This window comes from Vanessa cardui, chromosome 12 (assembly GCF_905220365.1).
Source record: "Vanessa cardui chromosome 12, ilVanCard2.1, whole genome shotgun sequence".
Lineage (NCBI taxonomy): Eukaryota > Metazoa > Arthropoda > Insecta > Lepidoptera > Nymphalidae > Vanessa > Vanessa cardui.
The window spans coordinates 8111891-8134990 of record NC_061134.1 but is presented as its reverse complement, the minus strand read 5'-3'; the positions used below and the strand labels follow the sequence as shown (position 1 = coordinate 8134990).

Below are 23100 nucleotides of genomic sequence, written 5' to 3'. Positions count from 1 at the left end.
AACAAAAAATCGGAACTCACCTCACAGGCTCACAACACGACCGTAAAATGTCATATGCGATATTGAATTATAAATTGTAAGATGCATATATCAAAATAGCATATCAATATATTTACATTACGTGAAATGTAGACAACTAATTTTAGTTGTCTATATTTCACGAGTGAGATACGAAGTGAATTATTACAGAATCCCGTTACTGTACTGTTTGTGAAAATGAGATGAAACGATGAACGATGATTTCGATGATATTGAAATAAATTTGAGATGCGCTTCAGAGAGACTTGGCGAATATTTAATGCGTTTAATGTTTTCGTACTTTGAATGTATTGACGTACTAGAACGATATTAATAGCTTTTTTTTAAATATTATAAAAACAGTTACAAAAAGGTCTCAGAGGTCACGATCGAACCGATTCTACTTTTCCTAGGTGCGGATAACCATAAGTCGAAGTAGCGAAACATTTATGTAAATTATTCTTTCAAGGCATTTTGCTCGTTAAAAGTTTTTCTTCAAAACATTTTTACAGGATGTTACATAGCGATTGGTCGTATGTATTGAATGTATATATATGTACATTGGGATTCAGCCCAATAATTACGAAAAGATAAAACATGTGTAGCGTATAGTACGACACAACTTAGATGTAGCATCAGCAAAATTCGTAAAACCGATCACATCTGAATTAAGTACGCTATCGCAAGTTATCAATATTTATTTCCTATGTGAATATGATCTTTATACAAACACAATAACTTGTAATATCGTATGACCTAATATATTCGTCAATTTGACACGTCGATTTACATGCACTTGTTTTCTCTGACGAGATAATCTATAGCGACGAATAGCGTCAAATGGCGCGATAGGGAGACATTCCTATTGGTTGTATAAATCAACAGTTATCTAAGAATTTTGCCGATGCTACATCTAAGTTGTGTCATACTATACGCGATAGTTGCACAAAAAATGCCGTAGATTAGCTGCCGTAGATAGATATGCAAAAAAATTAAAGAAAATTATTGATTGCAACTTACTAAATTGTTAAAATTTAACAATGAATTGATTTTAGAGTGAGGAAAAAAATATGAATATCCTAAAAATGTTTTGAACAAACGCGAAGTTTCGCGCGAGATCCATTAGTAAAATTTTATTGTTGTACATAAGATATCTACATATATGAAAATAAAATATTCGCCTTTACTCTTTCGTGCAGTTTAAAAAAATCAACTTCATTTAATATATTTAATTTTATTTAATAGTCATATAAAATGATACTTGGTGGCAGCTATGTACAGAAAATATAGAAAAAAGGAAGTTAATCTTATTCGAATATTCAATATGATAAACTTTGTTATTATTGTGAATTTCATCTTTTTTATTCCAACATTTTGAGCCACGGAATATTATTTTTAAAATGCATCTATAAACCATTAATCCTTATGATATCCGAGAATGACATCAACTGTATGAAATGGATGTATGGCACAATATATGTATATATTGTTATTTTTTTAATGTAACTTGTTAATGCAGCATTTAATATACAGATTAAGAAATATACTTTTAATTTAAATGTACGCCAAAGCAGATGCAACTGTAAATAAATTTAACAGATGTCACAAACTACTTTAATATTTATAGTATATACAATATTTACAATTTATATACAGAATCGCTCTAAACAATCCATATTATCAGTCAAATAATAAAACAGCGCAATACTTCATATTTATACAATGTAGCTAAATTGTATACATACTTCCATACATGTTTATATCGCACATCAATATATTATCAAACTTAAATTATTGAACTGGATACAAATTTATTTATTAAAATAAGAACTGAGCTCGCGATGTTTTTAAAATTTCATTATTTCATTTTTATTAACTCTCCCCCGGAAACCTTAAATATTCATGAATTTTGAACCGAGAAATAAGAACGCCAAATTGTATTTAAATTGAATCAAATAGTTTTCGATCGATAACTGACGTCAATATTATCTTAATCAGGCACAAAAAAATGTACAGGTTGGACCATAACTTTTTTTTGCGTAAAAATCCAATCTTATTATTTTTATCATATTTTATCACCTGCAAAGATGGAAAGACATCGACAGTATTGAAAATATAGTGCAAGCATTTTATTTATCATTGCCAAATCCTTTCTTATTATTTTTGTGGGCTAGTTTAGATATATTGCATGCATTAATGTTTTGAAAATTATTCACTTTTTTATTAAATAATACCAATTAATATTTATGGACTTAGCTAATATAGTGTGGTTAAAGTGAAAATTTTAATATAGATCTAAAATCTAATATGTCTTACGAGACTGTTATTACGTCCAATAAGCAAAGCTTTCTCTTCAAGGGTTGAAAGTACATATATTATTTTTATCAAACTAAGCGTAAACTATGTTTTAGGAATGGATACGGCAAGAGGCCCAGGGGTAGGACCCGCATTTTCGAATAGCTACGCGGCGCATAAACTGCATATGCTAATGAAGCTTGCTATAACAATAAAGTATTGTTTGATGAAAGGTAATGACGTATATTTGAATTTCTATATATATAACATGTGTAGAAATCCTCCTTTTCCTTATCAAATTGCATTACTATTGTATGAACAATATTTTTATACAAGTATGTACAGACATATCTAAATATAATATGTATATCTATATTACGTAATTACAGTCTGATAATATAGACATACAATGCTTCTAGAACAGTCATCATAAAACAAATACATCTATGATACAAATATTTTATTTAACAAATGATTTTGAAACTGTCATTTTGTATTGGCATACAAAATTTATAATTGCATTGTTTATTTAGTGATTTCTTACATTACATTTTATGTTAAACATCAACAATATATCAAGTTACACAAATACGTAACTAAATAAATACTTTGACTTGATTCTTTGGCTGCCAGGGCCGTGATAGCATTATTAATGGAGTTACGCTACGAGACATTGTAAGACTGCCCTTGATGGAGATTCTGATGACAATTATTGATCTAAGCCAGAACCATAGTGTCTGGTGAATAGCCTTAAGATTTAAATTGAAACTTTTAGAATATCGATTGTCATCTAGGATCCATATATCACTAAGGAGATATTTCAGTCTTTTGTAGTGCGACATGTCGTTCAACGAGAGCCACACTTTATGCGCTTTAAGCGGCGCGTTGCGAACGAAGCCTTCGTCGAGTTTGGTTTCGCGTTTGTCATATGTGAACAGGAACATGAAGAAGCAAGGCGTCACGTCGCGGAAACTCCAATGAGCACATTTCGCATTTGTATGGTCCTTCGTCCGTAGTGGTCGTGAGCTGGGAGGGCGAGGGCGGAGACGCTACGGGCGACGCCGGAGCCGGTGACGGGGAATGAGGTCCGATTGCTCTCAAGTCGTCCGCTGGGTGTCTGGGAGGCCTGCGACTCCGAACCTGTTCAAGATTTTTTAGTATTAATATTAGTTTCAAATTCAATGACTCAGCACAAACCACAAAAATATGATTCAGCAAAATAAACACGTTTCCTTGCCATAAAATCAAATTAAAGTTTAAACCTCATTTATTATCGCGATAACGCTCCGTCATTTTTGGTAAACAACAGTTGTGTATGTAAGACTTGCACTCATTCAACGTGCAATTCGTTCAACAAATATTTGATGTGTTATTTGGTGTTATGTGAAAATAATATTTATCAATCATAGTGATTGATCATTGATGTGTAATGTAAAAATACTAGCTGTAAAACTCCAGAAAATGTTGTTTATATAGGTGCCAGATGATATTGACTAATACAGACTAAAAATTAAGACTTTTAATTTTAATATAGAAAAAACATAGTGTGCTTTTATTACTCAAAATCAAAATTATATATTTTAGTTTATTACCAAATTTCATACTTTATTTTTCAGTGACGAAAATACCTAAATTACTTGGTGGTTTGTCTTAGTGCAATACCGTCTGGGTAGGTACCACCCACTCATCAGTTATCCTACCTCTAAATAATAGTACTCAGTATTGTTGTATTCCGGTTTGAAAGGTGAGTGAGCCAGTGTAACTACAGGCACAAGGGACATAACATCTTAGTACCCAAAGTTGGTGGCACATTGACAATGTAAGGAATAGTTAATATATCTCACAGCGTCATTGTCTATGGGTGATGGTGACCACCTACCATCAGGTGGCCCATATGCTCCGCCAACCTATACCATTAAAAATAAAGCAACCTGTAGCAGTTGCACGGGTAGTACCTGTTTGGTCCTGGGTCGCGGCTCCTCCGTGTGTATCATCTTGGGGCGCGGCGGGGGAGGGGCGCGGCGGCGGCGGCGGCGCGGGGGGGAGTAGGCGCGCGGCGCGCGGGCGGCGCGGGGCGCGCGCGACGACCTCGGCGGGGACGGCGAGGGCGAAGGCCCGCCGGCAGGCGAGGCCGAGCGCGCCGGCGAAGGGGTCGTGGCTCGCTCCCAGTCGTTGTGCACGGGTGACTCTTCCACTTTCACTTTTCGCCGTCGTTTGTATTTTCTTGGTCCATTCTGTAAGGATTTTGTAATATTTATATGTAGGTCTTTTACTTTTAAATCATAATGTAATTTATGAATAGTATAAAGGTTATGTTTTAATAGCACTAATCAGTATTTACTAACCTGAGGTTGCCTCTTCAGCGCCGTATTTTCATCGCAGTGCTGAATGAGATGTTGAACTAATTCAGCGCTTGAATGTAAAGGTCGTCCGCAAACTACGCAGCAATATTGGTATCCTCCTGAAATAATAATGATTTTAAATTTCTCGATCCATACAAAGAGCACACTTGCTGAACACGAATTTACTCCAAAACTTAAACCATTTTCGGACATTAGTAAGTGTAGTGGCTAGGTTATGGGAATACAACGCCTGCCTGTTCTCTTTCAGTTACGTCGTATTTCAGTCATAGGTCAGACCATGTATGCCCGAGTCCTGTGTAGGATGCGCTTAATCATAACTACATAGTATATAAAAAAGTCGCTTTCTCTGTCCCTATGTCCCTTTGTATGCTTAAATCTTTACAAGTACGCAACGGATTTTGATGCGTTTTCTTTAATAGATAGAGTTATTCGAGAGGAAGGTTTTTGTATATAAAACATGGACAATATAGTATTGAAACATTTAAAATTAAACAAATTTTAGAAAATTTTAATGTGATGCCTTAAATAAACAAATTCCGTCGTATATTAAGAAATTAGAATTGCAACCGCGCGAAGCCGAGGCGGGTCGCTAGTAGCTAATAAAATGCATGTACGATATAAGTGACGTAGAGATAATGTATAAAAAAAAAATCAGCCATGATTGCCACTATAATATGTGAATTTATAATGATAACAATAACCTCTTAATATGGTGGTTATTTGTCGATTACCTTGTTCAATCGGGCGATACCTATAAATACGCCGTTATGAAAACTCCCACCCCTGTATCCTGTATTTGCGCAGCTTTGCAGTTCCTCACAGAACAACGCGTGTGTATCGAATACGTAGAAATAATTGTTGTAAATTATATTGCAAATTTAAGTCTTCATTAAATTCCCAATTCGATACTATGATGTGGTCGATAACTTTTTTTTTTAAACTTTCTTTTACCACGAAGAAGATTTTGTTAAAAGCCTGATGAGTCGAATGTGTAAAAAATGATCCATAACAATGATATTCTAATAAACAGATATGTTATATCCATACTAAACAACAGAAAAAAGTGTGCCGCGCCGGGGACCGTTTATTTTAGTTTATTTTTACATTTCGTTAAAAGTAAAAAGGATAGCTTGATAAAAACAGTAAGTAAAAGGGATAACTAGATGTTTTAATTACGCAAAACGTATTACTACATAATTACGATGTATTATAACGTATTACTCGCATAATTATGATGAAAACGATTAACGTCCCAATTGGGACGTTTTCTAGTCTTCACTTTTTGCGCGTTAATGACATATCTGTTTAGTAGAACATCATTGATCCATAATGAATATTAAATCGGTGTAGATATACCGTTAGCGCGCCGGTCGGGCGCGGAGTGGTGCGAGCGTACGTGCTCGCGCAGTACAACGCGCTGGTTGAACGCGCGCGGACACACCGCACATGCGTACGGCTTTTCACCTACACAACACATTTAATTATATTATTTTAATAATATTAATTTATTGAAAAGTAAAGTAAAGTAACAGCCTGTAAATTTCCCACTGCTGAGATAAGGCCTCCTCTTCCAATAAGGAGAGAGATTGGAACATATTCCACCACGCTGTTCCAATGCGGGTTGGTGGAATGCACATGTGACAGAATTTCGATGAAATTAGACACATGCAGGTTTCCTCACGATGTTTTCCTTCACCGCCGAGCACGAGATGAATTATAAACACAATTAAGCACATATATATAGTGGTGCTTGCCTGGGTTTGAACCCGCAATCATCGGTTAAGATGCACGCGTTCTAACCACTGGGGCATCTCAGCTCTCGTTAATTTATTGATTAATTCGCAATTGATTAATAAGTGGAGTTTATAACACCAGTTTGCTTGCAACAATTTTTAAACACTGAACCACTTCATGAATATATCAAAACATGAAGATATAAAATATGAGACAACATCACATACATTACTTTGATTCCAATGTAAGTAGCTAGAGCACTTGTGTTATGGAAATCAGAAGTAACGACGGTACCACAAACACCCAGACCCAAGACAACGTAGAAAACTAATGATAAAGATAACTTGTTGAAATAAATTATACTATATTTTAGTTTAAAATCACCGTTAATGTTTTTAAAATAAGTTATAGTTACCTGTGTGTATTCTCTCGTGCTTGCGCAACGTGCCACCGTCTGCGAAGGCCTTCCAGCAGAAACGACACGCGTAGGGGCGCTCGCCCGTGTGTATGCGAATGTGGATCTGCTGTGAGCTGCGAGACCCGAATACTTTGCCTAAATGAATAGATGAATTAATAGAGTATAGTGTTCAATCATATCAAATTGTCATCGCATTTATTTATTCAAGAAAAGATAATCTTTGTCTCACCGCATTCTCTGCATGGGAACTGCCTCGAATTACTCGAAGTGTTGTTTCGACCACGGGCCAGTCTCTTCATTCTATAAAAATGCATATGTTTATGAGTACAAATACTACAATCTAGTAAATACGATTAAAATCTAACTTATAGATATACATGAAACTCCGATACTTTATACGACAATGTACATATAAGAGTGAACTATAGTACGACACAAATGTCGCATCGGCAAAATTCGTAAAACCGATCACATCCGAATTGAGTACGCTATCCCAAATTAACAATATTTATTTCTCATGCGAATGTCATCTTTGCACAAACGTAGTAACTTGTAATATCATATGACCCAATATATTCGTCAATTTGACGCGTCGATTTACATGCACTTGCTTTCTCTGACGCGTGAATCTATAGCGACGAATAGCGTCGAATGGCGCGATAGGGAGCTATTTCTATTGGTTGTGTAAATCGGCAGTAATCGGTTTTATTTTCATTCCATACTAATAATAGTGTCATAGTATAGTGTTGTAGTGTTACCTGGTGGTGCGCGGGCGCTCCGCGTGTCGCTCGGCGTGCGCGAGCAGCTGCAGCGCGTCGGGGCAGCTCTCGCCGCACACGTCGCAAGTGTGCTCCTGCTCCCACGTACTGCTCGTACTGTCGTGACGTTTGTAACTAACAACAAATTGAATAAATGTTACATCTACACTCAGAATATATAGAATCAAATAGGTAAAAACGTGACAGTTATTTTAAGACATAAAATTTAACATAGTTTTCGAGTTCTTTGATCAAAAAATATAATAAATCATGGGCACCTCCAAGGGAAGTTCGAGTTAGACGCACTGATTTAACGATAAATACAAAATTTTATTAAGGTAATTTTTCAGTTTCCATATCAATGTATATATAAGGTATACTATAGTCTGTTCGCGTTAAGAATGCAGTGAGTTGTCATTGTTTACCGGCCTGACTCCGCCCCCTTTGACCAATCAAATCTTTTCAAATTACAAAGTCAAGTTCACATTTAATTAATTATTAACTGATATTTTTATTTTTATAATTTAAATTTTGTTTATTTATATATTTATATTTAATTTATTCAAGCTGTAGACGTAATACTTAATGTAACCTATAGCTACTAGATGACGTTATGTCAAAATATGTAAATTTATACATCGCGATGGCAAGATTCGATTAAGAATTTTGTTGATTAAACACCCCGATTCGATTTTTTACTTTAATGTGTATTTTTTAAATTCATTATACTTAGTCTTTAAAACAAATATAATTCGTTGGAATTTTAACACAAATATGCATACACCTTCACCCTGCTGTTAAAAAAAAAGATTTGATTGGTCAGGGGGCGGAGTAAAGCCTGTAAACAATGACAACACACTGCATTCTTAACGGGAACAGACTATAATGTGATTTCAACAAAAAAAAAAAACAACGCGTAACGCGCCATTTCACGAGTTCCTGCATATCTCGTATTAGTGAATACTGGGTACGTTATCGTGAGGGTACCTGTGCAACAACGCGTAGCGCGCCATTTCACGAGTACCTGCATATCTCGTATTAGTGAATACTGGGTATGTTATTGTGAGGGTACCTGTGCGCAGCGGCGACGTGCCGCCTCAGCAGGTCGGCGCGCTGGAAGGCCACGCCGCAGTCGCCGCAGAACAGCTCGGGCCCGCGCACGTCGAGCGTGCCGCGCTCGCGGTCGCGCTCCCGCTCGCCGCGCTCGCTGCCGCTGTGTGCCAGCGGGGACAGCCGGAATTCCATGTCGTCACCTGTTTCATATTGTTACTTTACATATACTTCTAAGGTCCAAGTAATTGATTTTTTTTTTGTGTCTTGTGTATTGCTGTTGGCCCTACTGGCCTTCACAGCGTCACCTGACTTTCGGGCGAGAACTAATGTCCCCTGCCCTGAGGTTGAGCGCGGGGCTCTAAATTAAAACTAAAGTTCGTCCTGAGGGTGTCTCCTATGAGATCGCACCTCGGCTCAGAACGAAATCGGTGGGGAAGTAATTGAATTGAGGGTTGTTAATTTGTTGTAAATTTAGGGGATGAGGATGAGCTGTGGGGCAGGATGTGTCTACTACAGCTCCAGATTCGTCATAAATTGCTTAAATTTTGAGGAAGCGATATCGGAAGAGAATTTTTAATTTTTATTTATGAGGATGCGGTGTCGGTTGAGGAACCCAAAATATTGCGGAACTTTCACGCTATGAAGAAGCGGAAGAGGAATCCTCAGCAACCCTAATTGAATGATGACCCACGCCGCTTCGCATGGGTGCTATTTATAATAATAATAAAAAAATGAAATCTATACATTTAGTATAATTGGAGTAAATACATACACCTGAATAACATTCTTTTATTTTCGTCTAATCTCTGGAATGGCTAAACTTAATTTGACAGGACTTTACACAATATTTTTTTGTTATAATATATTTGAACTTTTCTTAGTGTATAGGTTCCAGGGTTTCGACACCAACTAAAATTTACCTCTTATATAGGTATAGGCGTAAAGACTAGTTTCGGCCCAAGCCTTTGTTTGCCAGTGAGTTGGGGACAAAAAGGAGATCAAAGTGTTAGGTGCCTATGTTCATATCTGTCAGGGGCACGGCATGTATGTAAAAAAATCGTGACAGTTGAGTAGAAAAGGTGTAAAAACGTAAGAAATACTATTTCGGCTATATAATTGAGTTCTTACTCCGTAACAACAACAGCCTGTAAATTCCCACTGCTGGGCTAAAGGCCTCCTCTCCCTTTGAGGAGAAGGTTTGGAACATATTCCACCACGCTGTTCCAATGCGGGTTGGTGGAATGCACATGTGGCAGAATTTCTATGAAATTTGTCACATGCAGGTTTCCTCACGATGTCTTCCTTCACCGCTGAGCACGAGATGAATTATAAAGACAAATTAAGCACATGAATCAGCGGTGCTTGCCTGGGTTTGAACCCGCAATCATCGGTAAAGATGCACATGTTCTGACCACTGGGCCATCTCGACTCTTTAACTTAGTCGGTTAATGTATAGATATAGGAGCGTAAACCCGAACCTGAGTTGCAATCGTCGTAGGAGGGCTCGCGCTTGGGCGCGGAGGGCGCGTGCGCGAGGTGCGGGTGGCGCGACGCCGCGTGCGAGCGCAGCGCCTCGCGCGACCAGCACAGCTCGCCGCACTCGCCGCACTCCACGGGCGAGTCGCCGCCGTGCACCTAAAGCGCCACGACGATACATTACATTTTTTTTTTTTTTTAATAAATATGAGACAACATTTCATATCAAACAACTCAACTAAATTTTGAAGATTAGCATAGTAGTAGTAATTTCCTTGTTATAATAATAAATAATATGAGACAACATCACATACATTACTCTGATCCCAATGTAAGTAGCTGAAGCACTTGTGTTATGGAAATCAGAAGTAACGACGGTACCACAAACACCCAGCACCCAAGACAACATAGAAAACTACTGGTAATCTACATCGACTCAGCCGGGAATCGAACCCGGGGCCACAGAGTGGCGTACCCATGAAAACCGGTGTACACACCACTCGACCATGGAGGTCAATTTAAAACGCACTTCTTATGAATAATATTACTACTTAATTCGAGATATAGAAAAGATAAATATGATAGATGTAAGTTTTAAAACGCTGTAATCAAAAGTATAGCTATTTAAAAAAAAGAGAATTTCAATGCGAATTCCCAAAATGTCACAAAATAATTAACTCATAATTGATCTCGATGATGACGATTCAACTGATCCGGTATATAGTATCAGATTGGTAGCTTCACTTAATAGACTATTTGATTTGAAAAATAAATTGTGAATTATTATAATCAGTGTATATTATGAATTTAAAAATGGTTATTTACTAACGACACTTGAAAATAATACTTAATTTATTCAAAAATCAATAAATAAAAATGCATTTTTTCAAACGTTTGACACGTGACACAAAACGCTCCTGATTGGCCGGGCTTATGATTAAGTCACTTTCTTGTAAACCTTGCTTTTCTACTATATGTGCCACAGATTAAAATACAGCAAAGTGACGTCACCGACCCCATTGCAGCGCCATATTGTCGAAGTAGCGTTTTCGCGCTTTATTTAAATATGGAATATTTAATATGATATTTTTCGGCAAATATGTACTACAAATTAAAAAATCAACTTTTACTGGGTTCCTTAACCTCTACTAAATAAAATAAAATTGATTTTAAAAAGCCAGTCAAATAGCCTATTGTAAAATGACGATTCAAAAGTGCTTGTAAAAGCCTACATGAATAAAGTTTATTTCGATTTCGATTATAAATAAAATATTCACTCTAGAATGCGACTGAAGTGCCTTCTCCCTCGCAAAGCCGACGCCACAATGGCGACAGACGAAGGGCCTGGAGGGGTCTGCGGGCAGCGGCGGCGTGGGCGGCGGCGGGGAGGGCGAGGGCGAGGGCGGCGCGGGGGGCGGCGCGGGGGGCGCGCGCGCGCGGCGCGACCACTGCTGCGTGCGCGCTGACGTCATGTTCTCGCGCACTCCGTTCTGCTCCTGTCAGTACATAATACATATTGAGATCATTACACGTTAGTGTAACTAAATGATATTGATACCGCTCGTTTAGTTTATTTTGGTTATTTTCACATTATTATGTCATATGGCATATTACTTTATTATTATTATTATTAAATATGAGACAACATCACATACATTACTCTGATCCCAATGTAAGTAGCTGAAGCACTTGTGTTATGGAAATCAGAAGTAACGACGGTACCACTGACACCCAGACCCAAGACAACATAGAAAACTAATGATAATCTACATCGACTCGGCCGGGAATCGAACCCGGGACCTCAGAGTGGCGTACCCATGAAAACCGGTATACACACCACTCGACCATGGAGGTCGTCAAACTTTGGGGTAACGGTGCAGCTATTGAATCTGTCTTTATTTTACAAAAGAGGGCAATCCGGTTTATTTATAATCATGGAGCTAGAGACTCTCTTCGGGATGTTTTTAACAAAGTAGGAATACTCACTGTTGCGTCGCAATATATTTACAACAATATCATGTATATTCACAGTAACATTGATCACTTTGATAAAATCAGTGATAATCATTGTATATGCACTAGAAGTAAGGATAAGCTTATAACGCCAAGTTTCCGACTCCGCAAAGTCAATAAATCTTTCTTGGGGCAAGGTATCCATTTCTATAATAAAATTCCGCAGACATTTTTAACTTGGCCGTCTCGTGCTTGAAAAAGCCCACTTGAATAAAGTATATTTTGATTTAGTGTAAGCGGACATGTACGAGTACCATTATAAACTTTTATAATTAATTTAAGATTAAATTTTAATAAATCATCCGCTGTCAATTACCTCAACGGGCTCGGCGACTTTTTTCCGGCGTCCTCTCTTTTTCTTAGTTTTTAATAATGGAGTATGAGCAATCATTTCATCTGCAAAAAAAAGACGAATGGTTTAAATCATGTTTCCGATACTGATTTCGATTTTCCTACATACACAACAATATAGTTCATTAGTGGCGCTCACCATGTTGGTAGTCCGTGGGTTCGGGGTTGTCAGGGACAAATGCGTGCACCTTGAGATGGTTCATGAGGTCGCACTTGCGCACGTACCGGACGCCGCACAAGTTGCAGGCGTGCGGGCGGTCGTTTTGGTGCGCCACCATGTGGTTCATCAACGCTGCTTTCTTGCGAAACCTTCGCGAACAGAAATCACATGGCCACGGACGCATAGCTGTGTATTCGTCCTGAAAGTAGCAAAACTTATAAGTTCGATGTAAAATGACTAATATTATTATTATATTAGTATTATTTAAAAGAGCATCTTGAGGCCTATTAAGGCAATCTAAGATCCCAACGATAGATGACCATAATTTATTTTCATGATAGAATAGTTAGAAATAGTATATGATTCTTTATTTAATACTGGTATATAATATATTTTAGATACAGATAAGTACCAAACAACAAATTACCAAAATAAAATAATCCAAACATAATATTTACAAAGGTATTATAATACCAAACTGTAAACCAACCACAGGTTGAGGCAGGCCTCAAGACGCTCTTTTTAAGGCAATCTAAGATCCCAACGATAGATGACCATAATTTAGTTTCATGATAGAATAGTTAGAAATAGTATATGATTCTTTATTTAATACTGGTATATAATATATTTTAGATACAGATAAGTACCAAACAACAAATAACCGAAATAAGAATTTAATAATCCAAACATAATATTTAAAAAGGTATTATAATACCAAATTTTAAACCAACCACAGATCATTTACATTTCGTTAGCACTTTAGTGCATTTTATTATTATTTCATTTCATCATGCACATTGTGCAATGTATTGGACCATTCGAGATTAATATGATATGTTTTTACCGATTAAATCATTTTTGTTTCATCAAACCTCAAATAAAACATTTAACATACAAATGTTTATGATACTTGTAACATAGTTATCACAAAAATATTAATGTTAGTATTATTTATATTAAATTTATCATGAACATCTTACTTGATCTGTTGGTAGTGGAACATCAATGTCATTTTCTATTTTTATGTCTTGAATAGGATTAGCTAAATGTTCTAAAGGCACCTCCACTCTGAAAGGAAAGCTTAAATCATACATGTTATTTATTATCCTTTTAGATATTCCAAAACCATTTTATAATACCAACATAGTGAGTAAAATATAGAAAACATTTATTCAACAATTATATACAAATATTTAGTGCAGTTTGCTATAGGAATGTTATATTCAATAATGTACTTCTTATTTTAATACAAGTGTCAGCAGTCTCAATTATTTGTAATCAACAAGCTATTAAAAAATATAAAACTTGTGACAATAAATAATCCTAATTTGGTGAACAATAATAATGATTATGTAGCTGAAACATGCTCTCAAATGTATATTAAGAGAAACACAAAAATATTAGTCACGTCTGATTCAAATAACCAATCACCTTTCTTGTCCACCAGATATAACCCAATCATCAGTAATAACTTCTTCGGTAACACATTCAACATTTGGGTCTTGAGCAAGCTCAGCACTTTCTGTATAGGTGACTACATCTTGTGATAAATACATAAGATTTTCGGCTGCCATTTGATCAGTATCTTCAATAATTTCTTCAGTCTGTCAAAACACAATGTATTTGTTAAAGTTTTAAAATTATAATTAAACTAGTAAATTTTACATATATATATATTTGTCATTTAGTGTTTGAGCAATGACAATAAATAAAATACTACAATGTGAAATTCATGGTGAAAGATCATTTATTATAATTTTTTATATTATGATAAAATAAATTCAGTAATTGGCTAAAATGTTGAACAATTTTCCATTACAGCAGTTGATGCCTACTCTTAGGTACCTTCATATATGTAATAAAATGTGCTTACTTAAATTGAGACATTAAATTCAGTGAAAAAGAGTAGTGTAATGACTTCTTCAGCTTAATTAAAAATTATCCATATATGGTAATTTTTGACTGAAATCGTCCAGTAAAACAGGCAGATTGAGTTCTTAGGATTCTTAGTTCATTTTGATTGTACATAAAAGCATGAAATAATAATATTATATGCAAATGCATTAAAAAATACTACAGATTCTTGCGAATAGTTTTAATAATGTTATTTAAATATTTTGGTTCACATTCACATACACTTTAGCCATATTCATTTTTGATAAATATATGAGTTAATACTTTCTTATACCATTGTATACAAATGTTTATAAATCACTGGAAATAAGTATATATAAATATCAGGTTTGTATAACTACCATGTTAGTATATGTTTCATTTTGCACATTATCGAGGCCACATATAACTTCTTCACTTGCAACAATATTACGCTGAAATAAAATTAGTGTTTAATGGTACACTTTCAATTATAACTAGCAACTATGATTTTACTTAACATTGTGTTAAAGTTATACTGAATCAAATACCAAAAACATTTGTCACTTCTATAAAACTATCTATGCATACATTGATTTTTATAAGAACCAATTAAACAAAATAAAAACACTTCTTTAAATAACTTTATAAAAGGTTCAATAAACTAAGCACTTTAATGAACTACTTAATAAAAACAAATTTATTTCTAGCATTGTAAAGTTAGAAAATACCCTTTTCCTTTATTTTTATGTTTTAAAATGATAAAATTACTACTAAAGTAAATATTTGCGGTTTGTACAGGGGTTATATGAGTCTTTTTTTTCACACATCACCCACATAATCTTTCAATAGATTTGTTGGTCTGCTTAGGTGCTTGCACCTGCAGTTAAAGCAATTACATTTTTCAAAGCATAGCACAATATAGGATTTCAATTAAATACTCAGTGAAGATGCAGAATAATGATAATTACAATCTATACACATTATGAAACAAATATAAGTTAGTAGTAAAAATTTGGTATTAAGATTATTTAAATTCTTTATATCAGTTGAGTGGCTTATTCTCTATTACAAAATGACGAATTAATAATTATTATTTATTAAATCAATAACTACATCATATGTTTATTTATTTATTCACTCTAAAAGTAAAGATGGTATTCTTTTTTTTTTTTTGAAAATTGTTAAGTATTATAAAATTTGATAAAATCTGACATACTTAAAGTAACTGGTAGCATTAATTACTCAGTCTATCTAAAATGTTGAGCTGAGTCTTCACTGATTAGAATGCCCAGATAATAACTGAATTAATATACAGCAACAAAAACCTATGAATTTTCATGACCTTCATTTGCATTGAAGAATAACATAGTAAGGAAATCTGCACTTGTTATATAGAAATCTGGCACTTATGGGAGCAGTAGCAGCTTCAAATTATCTATAATTAATATATAATTAATACCATCACATTATTTTAGATATGCTTTATATTGTTAGCTAAAATTAAACTTCAAAAACCTAAGAATAGCCTACTAAACTATGAAATATGTATAGTATTTCAGTACTACTCAAACACTACCGATGAAACTATGCTAATTTAGTACCAAGATTATGACAAAGCCTTGACATCATCAGGGCAATTATGAATGAAAACATTTATTTACTATATTCTAAATAATTATACCGGGCTATATATATATATATATATATATAATTATACAGAGTGCTGTGTATATAGAACAATTTAAATCGAAGTAAATTTATTATAATTAGTATCTAATACAATCAAACCAAACTATTGCTTAAATGAAATATTTATAGTATTTATTTATTTCATTAGTCTTTATAGTATTATATAAATTACTAAATTCCACAACATTATGTTTTTAAAACTTATCATGCACTTTTATAATTGTTTATAAAACATTTTTGGACGAGAGTAGTTAAAACATCAATGAAATCAACAAACCTTTACATCCTCCTCCCAATGAAGATGAAAATCTTCCCCCTCCATTTTGATTTGGTCTTTTAAGTCCATTAATCACCAACTATATTTCATATAACATTTTGTAATGATTTAATAGATTCAACTATGATGGTAAAATTAAATCTTTTTTTGTATCACAATTGTGAGTTACATATTGGTATGTACCTCTATGCTAGTAAATATTCCATATTATTAATAAAAGCTGTTCCTGGCTTTAAATACATAACTGAAAGTAAAACGGTATTAATTGATAGCACGATGTAACATTTCAAGTCATAATAACGTTATCAATTTAGTTGTACTTAATTATTTAAAATTATAACAAAAAATATACAATTCGTTTCATTAAAATAGATCTAACGTAATTTCCTTACATTGGTAATAGAAGTGTGCGTTGGCCGTAAATCAATGGACAATTCCTGTCAACAAAATTTTCTATGCATCTATCATCTGAAACCAAAACATCAACATAACCTTTCTAGCTAAACATTAACAATAATATATTTATATTTATTATGATTTATTAAAATATCTTATTAAACATATCTACCATTTGGGCAGACCTACAGCGTAGTCTATTCATATAAACGGAAAGCTGAACAAAAATGGTGTCAAGACACAAATATGAATAGGTTATATTTGTCAAACGAAAAGGTTAAACTATTTTTTACCTCTTATTAATTTTCGCTTTGTCACAAAAACTATTGCATTTAACAAATAAATTCTACATTAAAAATATATTGAACAATGCACTAATTGGTAATACTTCATATATCTATAGATTTACATGACGCAATCACAGAACTTATCAATAGTTCAACATGGATGAAAAGATGAAAACATAGGACATAACCAAGTTTTAAACAATATATATAATACTTACTTTAATTATATAAATAAATCCATAAAATTTATTCTTTAATTATCACAATGATTATGAGAGATAGATTTATGATATTTAACGGCAAAAGGCTATCTCAAACTTTTCCAGTTTTCTTCCGTTTCCAATGGTTTCCAAAATTTTACAGTCTGCCATAGATTAAAATTTTATAGTAGATAATTAAATTCGGCAGAATAAATTTATGCATCAAAAATATATCTATTTTTATAACTATATATTATTTTTATGAAATGCATCAAGTTATCGTCATTTAACTAGTAAAAAAACAAATAAATTTCTCATACATATAAAATATCTCTATTTATATTTATAAGCCGTTTATCATCGATCTTTAGGTTAAAAAAATTATAGTAATGAGTGAGCCTATTTGTACAGCTGCAAAATAGGGCGTATTTTCGTATTATTATTTTTTGTATTTTGGTGCACAATAGAGTACTATTACGAAAAGGACATTAATAACAAGTTTGTTTTTAATATTTAAATTACTTTTTGTCCTTAACGTATGACCTATGTATATATTTAAATAGACATAAAACATCCTTATGTATCAATCTTAGATCAGATATAGCATTATTCTTTTGTTTTAAAAAATCTAGAAACTAGATCGATATCTGCAATCAATTCTAATATATATGAGTAAAATTTTTAAATATTAGATGTAATTAGGGCTGAGCACGTTAGGTATCGAGCCATAGTTACGAGCGTCCTTTGATGGCTGCTTATTATAAAGAAATTAAAGTCAAGCTCATTTCAATCCGTAGTTTAAAACTGCGTAATGATTTGAAGATAAGACTTAAAGTAATATTTCAACATACTCTTGATTACTGAAAGTAATATTTCATCATACCTCGATTTATTATTATTTATTAAGGGACATATATTCGAGAGTGTGTAAACATTTAACAAACAAATACCTAACAAAAGATAAAAAATGTGGCAAAATAATGTTGGCGTTTGACATTGACACATGTATTGACATTGACTTAATGGTTAAGTTCTGTTTAATGTTTATCTATCGTACTTTGCTAATGGTACTATTTGTTAATTAATATTTTTTAATAATTGTTACTTGGCAGTTGCTAACTAGCTTTTCATCATGGCTCAAGAGTTAAAGGATTTATGTCAACTGTTGTTTCCTGATTCTACTACAGGTATAAAATAAATGGTTACCAAAATATTAATTACTCACAATTTCCGTATCCTTTTGGAAAATAAGTATAATTAAAAAAAACAACATTTACAATATTGTTTAAAATTTTTTGTTTTTCAGAAAATGCGGAATATTTTAGTGATATAACTGACTATATAAAGAAATTAGGGTCACAAAATTGGGATCAAGTAAGAAGTGAACCAGATAGGCTAAGCGAAGAGATGAAACATCTTACTGAACAAACACAGGATTTAGCCTTTACTAATTATAAAACTTTTGTGGAGACTGCTGATATTTCAAGAACTATTATGAAGGATTTGGTGAAATCTAAGGAGTCCCTCACAAATTTATTAGATTCAACACCAGAATTTGTACAACAATGTGAGAATTTTTCACAAGTAGCTGGAAATATTGTTCAAGAAAAGAGGTTTGATATTAATTTATCTATTACTGGCAATTTTTAGGGCTGCAAGAAATACCATACCCAACTACCTCCACTACCTTCCCCTTATTAACCAGTTGGCTATCAAATATATAGTCAGATGGGCAAATAAGCCATCAGATAGTAAATAGCCATCACCCATAGACATTAGCACTGTGACAAATAATAAACCATTCTTCTATTAACAAAATACTAATAGCCTTGGCCACCGCAATGTTATGTCCCTTGTGCCTGTTGCTAACGGGGATGTTATAACAACACCAAGTATTTTTTTGGAGTAGTAAAATTTTTGATGAGTGGGTTACACCTACCTTGAACAAAGCCCTAACATGAAGCAAGTTACTATTATATAGTGACTGTAAGTTGAAACTGAATCTTATGAGATTATGTGGTAACTGAATTATTTGATTTAAAATACATTAATAACTAAAATTCCAGGAGATATAGCAGCATTAGGAATCAAAGTGACAAGTTATTAGAGCTATTAGAACTGCCATCATTGATGCGTGAAGCTCTCAATGCTGAAGACTATGAAAGTGCATTGGATATTTTTGCTTTTATTCGTAATCTATCAAAAAGGTATTCTGAAATACCTATAGTGCAGGTACATTTAAAAAAATTGAAATCCTAACTATATATGAAGACTTAAAAAAAATCACTAATTATACTGTGTTTGATTGTAGAGTACCACCAGTGAAATCATGACTTTGTGGTTTGAAACACTTTATCATTTATTTAATCAGCTTCATTATGACTTACCTCTACCTCAATGCTTACAGGTAAGTGAAGAAATATTAATTATTTACTAATAAAGTATTTATAGATTCTAATATTTTTGTCCTTTGTTTTCTTAGATATTAGGTTACTTACGTAGAGCAAATACTGTGTTTAAATCTACTGATGATGAGCAAAATAGACTATCGGTAAAAACAAGCAATGTTAATTCAGATGGATTACATTTACATTTCCTTAAAGCTAGAAATGCTTGGTTTGACAAAGCACTTGAAGATGCGAGAAATACAGAAAGTATGTATATTTTGTAACTTTTTTTAAAATGTTGTCCAACAATTTATAAATTTCAAATATATTAAAGAAAGTTAAATTACTTTAAATGTATTTTGCTTAAAACTGGAAATTTAATTGATGGCTGTTGACATTTATTATAAGTTTTGTACACATTTTGTGTAACATAGCTTATAACAAAAAATATAATCATAATGAAATATGAAATTATTGAAAATTAGTTATACTATTCATTTCTGTTACTTATTTTTTTATTACAGTACCCGAGAAGGTCTTGAGAAGGATAGTAGAGTTGCATAGAGTTCATTTGTTTAATGTTATAACTCAACACAAATCTATCTTTCTTTCGGATACCCAAGAGTCTAAAATAAAAGATGATGAATTAAGTGGTACCAGTGCTTTATCATGTTGGCTGAAACAAAAGGTAATAATGATGCTGTTACTTATTAGTTTTTTTCATCTCTTTATGGAGTTAAGCACCATTAACATTGCATTTATTAATAACCTAATTTAGTATTGCAATTATTTAGTACAAAAGGCACAATCTATCTCCAAGTTAAATTAAATTTTAACCTGTCCATATGTGTATGAGTGAGAGCAACTGCACAACACAAATGCTAAGTGATATACATGAAACAATAATTCCTGATATTTTATATAAAGGTGAAATAAAACTAGCTATAACGGATTTGAATCGCATATAGGGTCAGTCTACCCGTGACCACGAACGCTGTAAAGTGCTCGAAACGTCGGGATGTTAAAAATAATTAATATACGCGATTCAAATCCGTTATAGCTAGTTTTATTTCAATGTGTAATCGCGAAAATTTAAGACAACATTATATAAAGGTGATTAGGTATAAAAAATATATATTTGTAACTTAAAAAGAAAAACATTAATAATAAAATAACAATAAGCCAATGGGGTAGCTATTACATTGTATTAGCTATTTTAAGACAAACACAAATGTTACATTACTCTATGTGTATTATCGTGTAATTGACTTGTGTTTTTTGAGAATAAATATCTACAAACCTAGATATTAAGTGGTTGATTTGTAGTTATTGTAGCCCATCTAACCTATAGACTAACAAGCATTGATATTCTAATAAACAGATATGTTATATCCATACTAAACAACAGAAAAAAGTGTGGCGCGCCGGGGACCGTTTATTTTAGTTTATTTTTACATTTCGTTAAAAGTAAAAAGGATAGCTTGATAAAAACAATAAGTAAAAGGGATAACTAGATATTTTAATTACGCAAAACGTATTACTACGTAATTATGATGTATTATAATATATTATTACATAAAACGACTAAAGAAAAACTTCCCAATTAGGACGTTTTCTAGTCTTCACTTTTTGCGCGTTAATGATATATATGTTTACTAAAACATCATTGCTAACAAGTGAAACGCACCCAGTACACCACACACTATTCTTAAAAGTACATTGTTCATAATATTGAACTTACGCGAGAGATTGATTTTCAATATATTTTTTTTCTTTTTAGGTGGAAAGTTTAAGTCAAATATTAAATCAAGACCTTTGGAGAGAAGATGAGTCAAGCTTTGAATCATTATTGAATCAATGCATGTACCTTTGCCTTTCATTTGGTAGAGTTGGCGCCGATTTAAGATGTGTATTAACACCTTTGTTTCGCAATAATATTTTAATGCAATTCAATATTGGTATAGAGAAAGTTGACACACAATTTGAATACCAAATGAAATCTTACAAAGTACCGAGTATAAAGAATGTACCCAGACCGCCAAACGAAAATATGGCATCTGGACCACCTGAGAACTTGTTGGACTATTATCCTTTAGCAGAATATTGCAATGGCATGTTAACAGTTTTAAATTCTCTTCGTTTGACAGCACCATTGAATATCGTAAAGGATGTGTATAGAGGTTTTAAAAAGTCGTTTGATAAAGCTGCACAGATCTTGGTGGCATTTTACCACAGAGAACAACAAGCTTTTACTGAGATAGAGAAGCAAAATTTTATATCTCTCTGTGTTTGTTTTACTGAAGATTTGGTACCATATATAGCAAAGTGTTTGTCACAATCATTTCCTTCGAGTCAAATAGCTGAGTTGTTAGGAATTACATTAACTGTTTTACAAGAAAGTAAAGCATTACATTTAGACCAAACAGAAATTTGTAAGCCATTAAATGCTATTACAGGCCTTATTATGTAAATTAAATATTTATATAACGTCCATTTCATAATCTAGCATATTCTAATTATAACGCAATATTGCTAAATGAGGTAAAATTTATTTTATATAATAAATCGACGATGCCAAAAGGCAAGGCCATGTTGGCGTCATCGCTTTTCCATTATGAGTTAGTTTAGGCTACGGATAGCACTGCTGGTATCCGTAGTAGTCAATATGGTAGTCAATATTCATGCGAATGTATTCCAACCCTCACATTTGAAACTTTTTAACCAGTGATCCAGTGGCTGTTCAAAATGCATTTTTTAAAAATGAAGATTATGAAGAACCTTTCATTTAAAAATGGAAATCTAAATTAAATAGACTTTACCATTAATAAGACACAACTTAGATGTAGCATAATTTTCGTAAAACCGATTACATCCGAATTGAGTACGCTATCCCAAATTATCAATATTTATTTCTCATGCGAATATGATCTTTGCACAAACGTAATAAATTGTAATATCATATGACCTAATATATTCGTCAATTTGACACGTCGATCTACATGCACTTGCTTTCTCTGACGCGAGAATCTATAGCGACGAATAGCGTCGAATGGCGCGATAGGGAGCTATTTCTATTGGTTGTGTAAATCGGCAGCAATCGGTTTTATTTTCATTCCATTGCATTTTCCGATGCTACATCTAATTTGTGTCGCACTATATGTGGATAAATAAGTCTTTTTGTACCACTAAGTATGGGATTAGCTGTTTATATAAATTGGGTCAAAAGCTTAATATGACATGTATAAAGTGAGGTGGTCTGATAAAAAAAAATTTGTAAATATTGCTGTTACAAGTGATAGTATAAGTATTTATTAGATTATTTTAAAGCCTTTATTTTTACCACTATTATA

The 23100-nt window shown here is 33.3% G+C and overlaps 2 protein-coding genes across 2 annotated transcripts; one reads left to right on the top strand and one right to left on the bottom strand.

Moving 5' to 3' along the window:
- Positions 1–1232: 1232 nt before the first annotated feature.
- LOC124534038 (zinc finger protein ZFP2-like) lies at positions 1233–17538 on the bottom strand. Its single transcript, XM_047109672.1, has 18 exons — positions 17382–17538; positions 16873–16948; positions 16481–16724; positions 14895–14966; positions 14071–14243; positions 13620–13719; positions 12619–12838; positions 12445–12524; positions 11393–11611; positions 10118–10274; positions 8659–8839; positions 7587–7721; positions 7058–7128; positions 6826–6963; positions 6033–6140; positions 4659–4774; positions 4269–4547; positions 1233–3453 (listed from the first exon to the last, which is right to left on the bottom strand). Exons 3-18 carry the CDS (start codon positions 16547–16549, stop codon positions 3238–3240), a joined length of 2334 nt encoding a protein of 777 aa, XP_046965628.1. The 5' UTR covers positions 16550–16724; positions 16873–16948; positions 17382–17538; the 3' UTR covers positions 1233–3237.
- Positions 17539–18364: 826 nt separating this feature from the next.
- On the top strand, positions 18365–22616 carry LOC124533992 (conserved oligomeric Golgi complex subunit 8). The gene is made up of 7 exons (XM_047109592.1): positions 18365–18550; positions 18670–18976; positions 19430–19595; positions 19675–19770; positions 19846–20017; positions 20275–20438; positions 21531–22616. The coding sequence occupies exons 1-7, from the start codon at positions 18496–18498 to the stop codon at positions 22218–22220; spliced, it is 1650 nt and encodes a 549-aa protein (XP_046965548.1). The 5' UTR covers positions 18365–18495; the 3' UTR covers positions 22221–22616.
- The last annotated feature ends 484 nt before the right edge of the window (positions 22617–23100 follow it).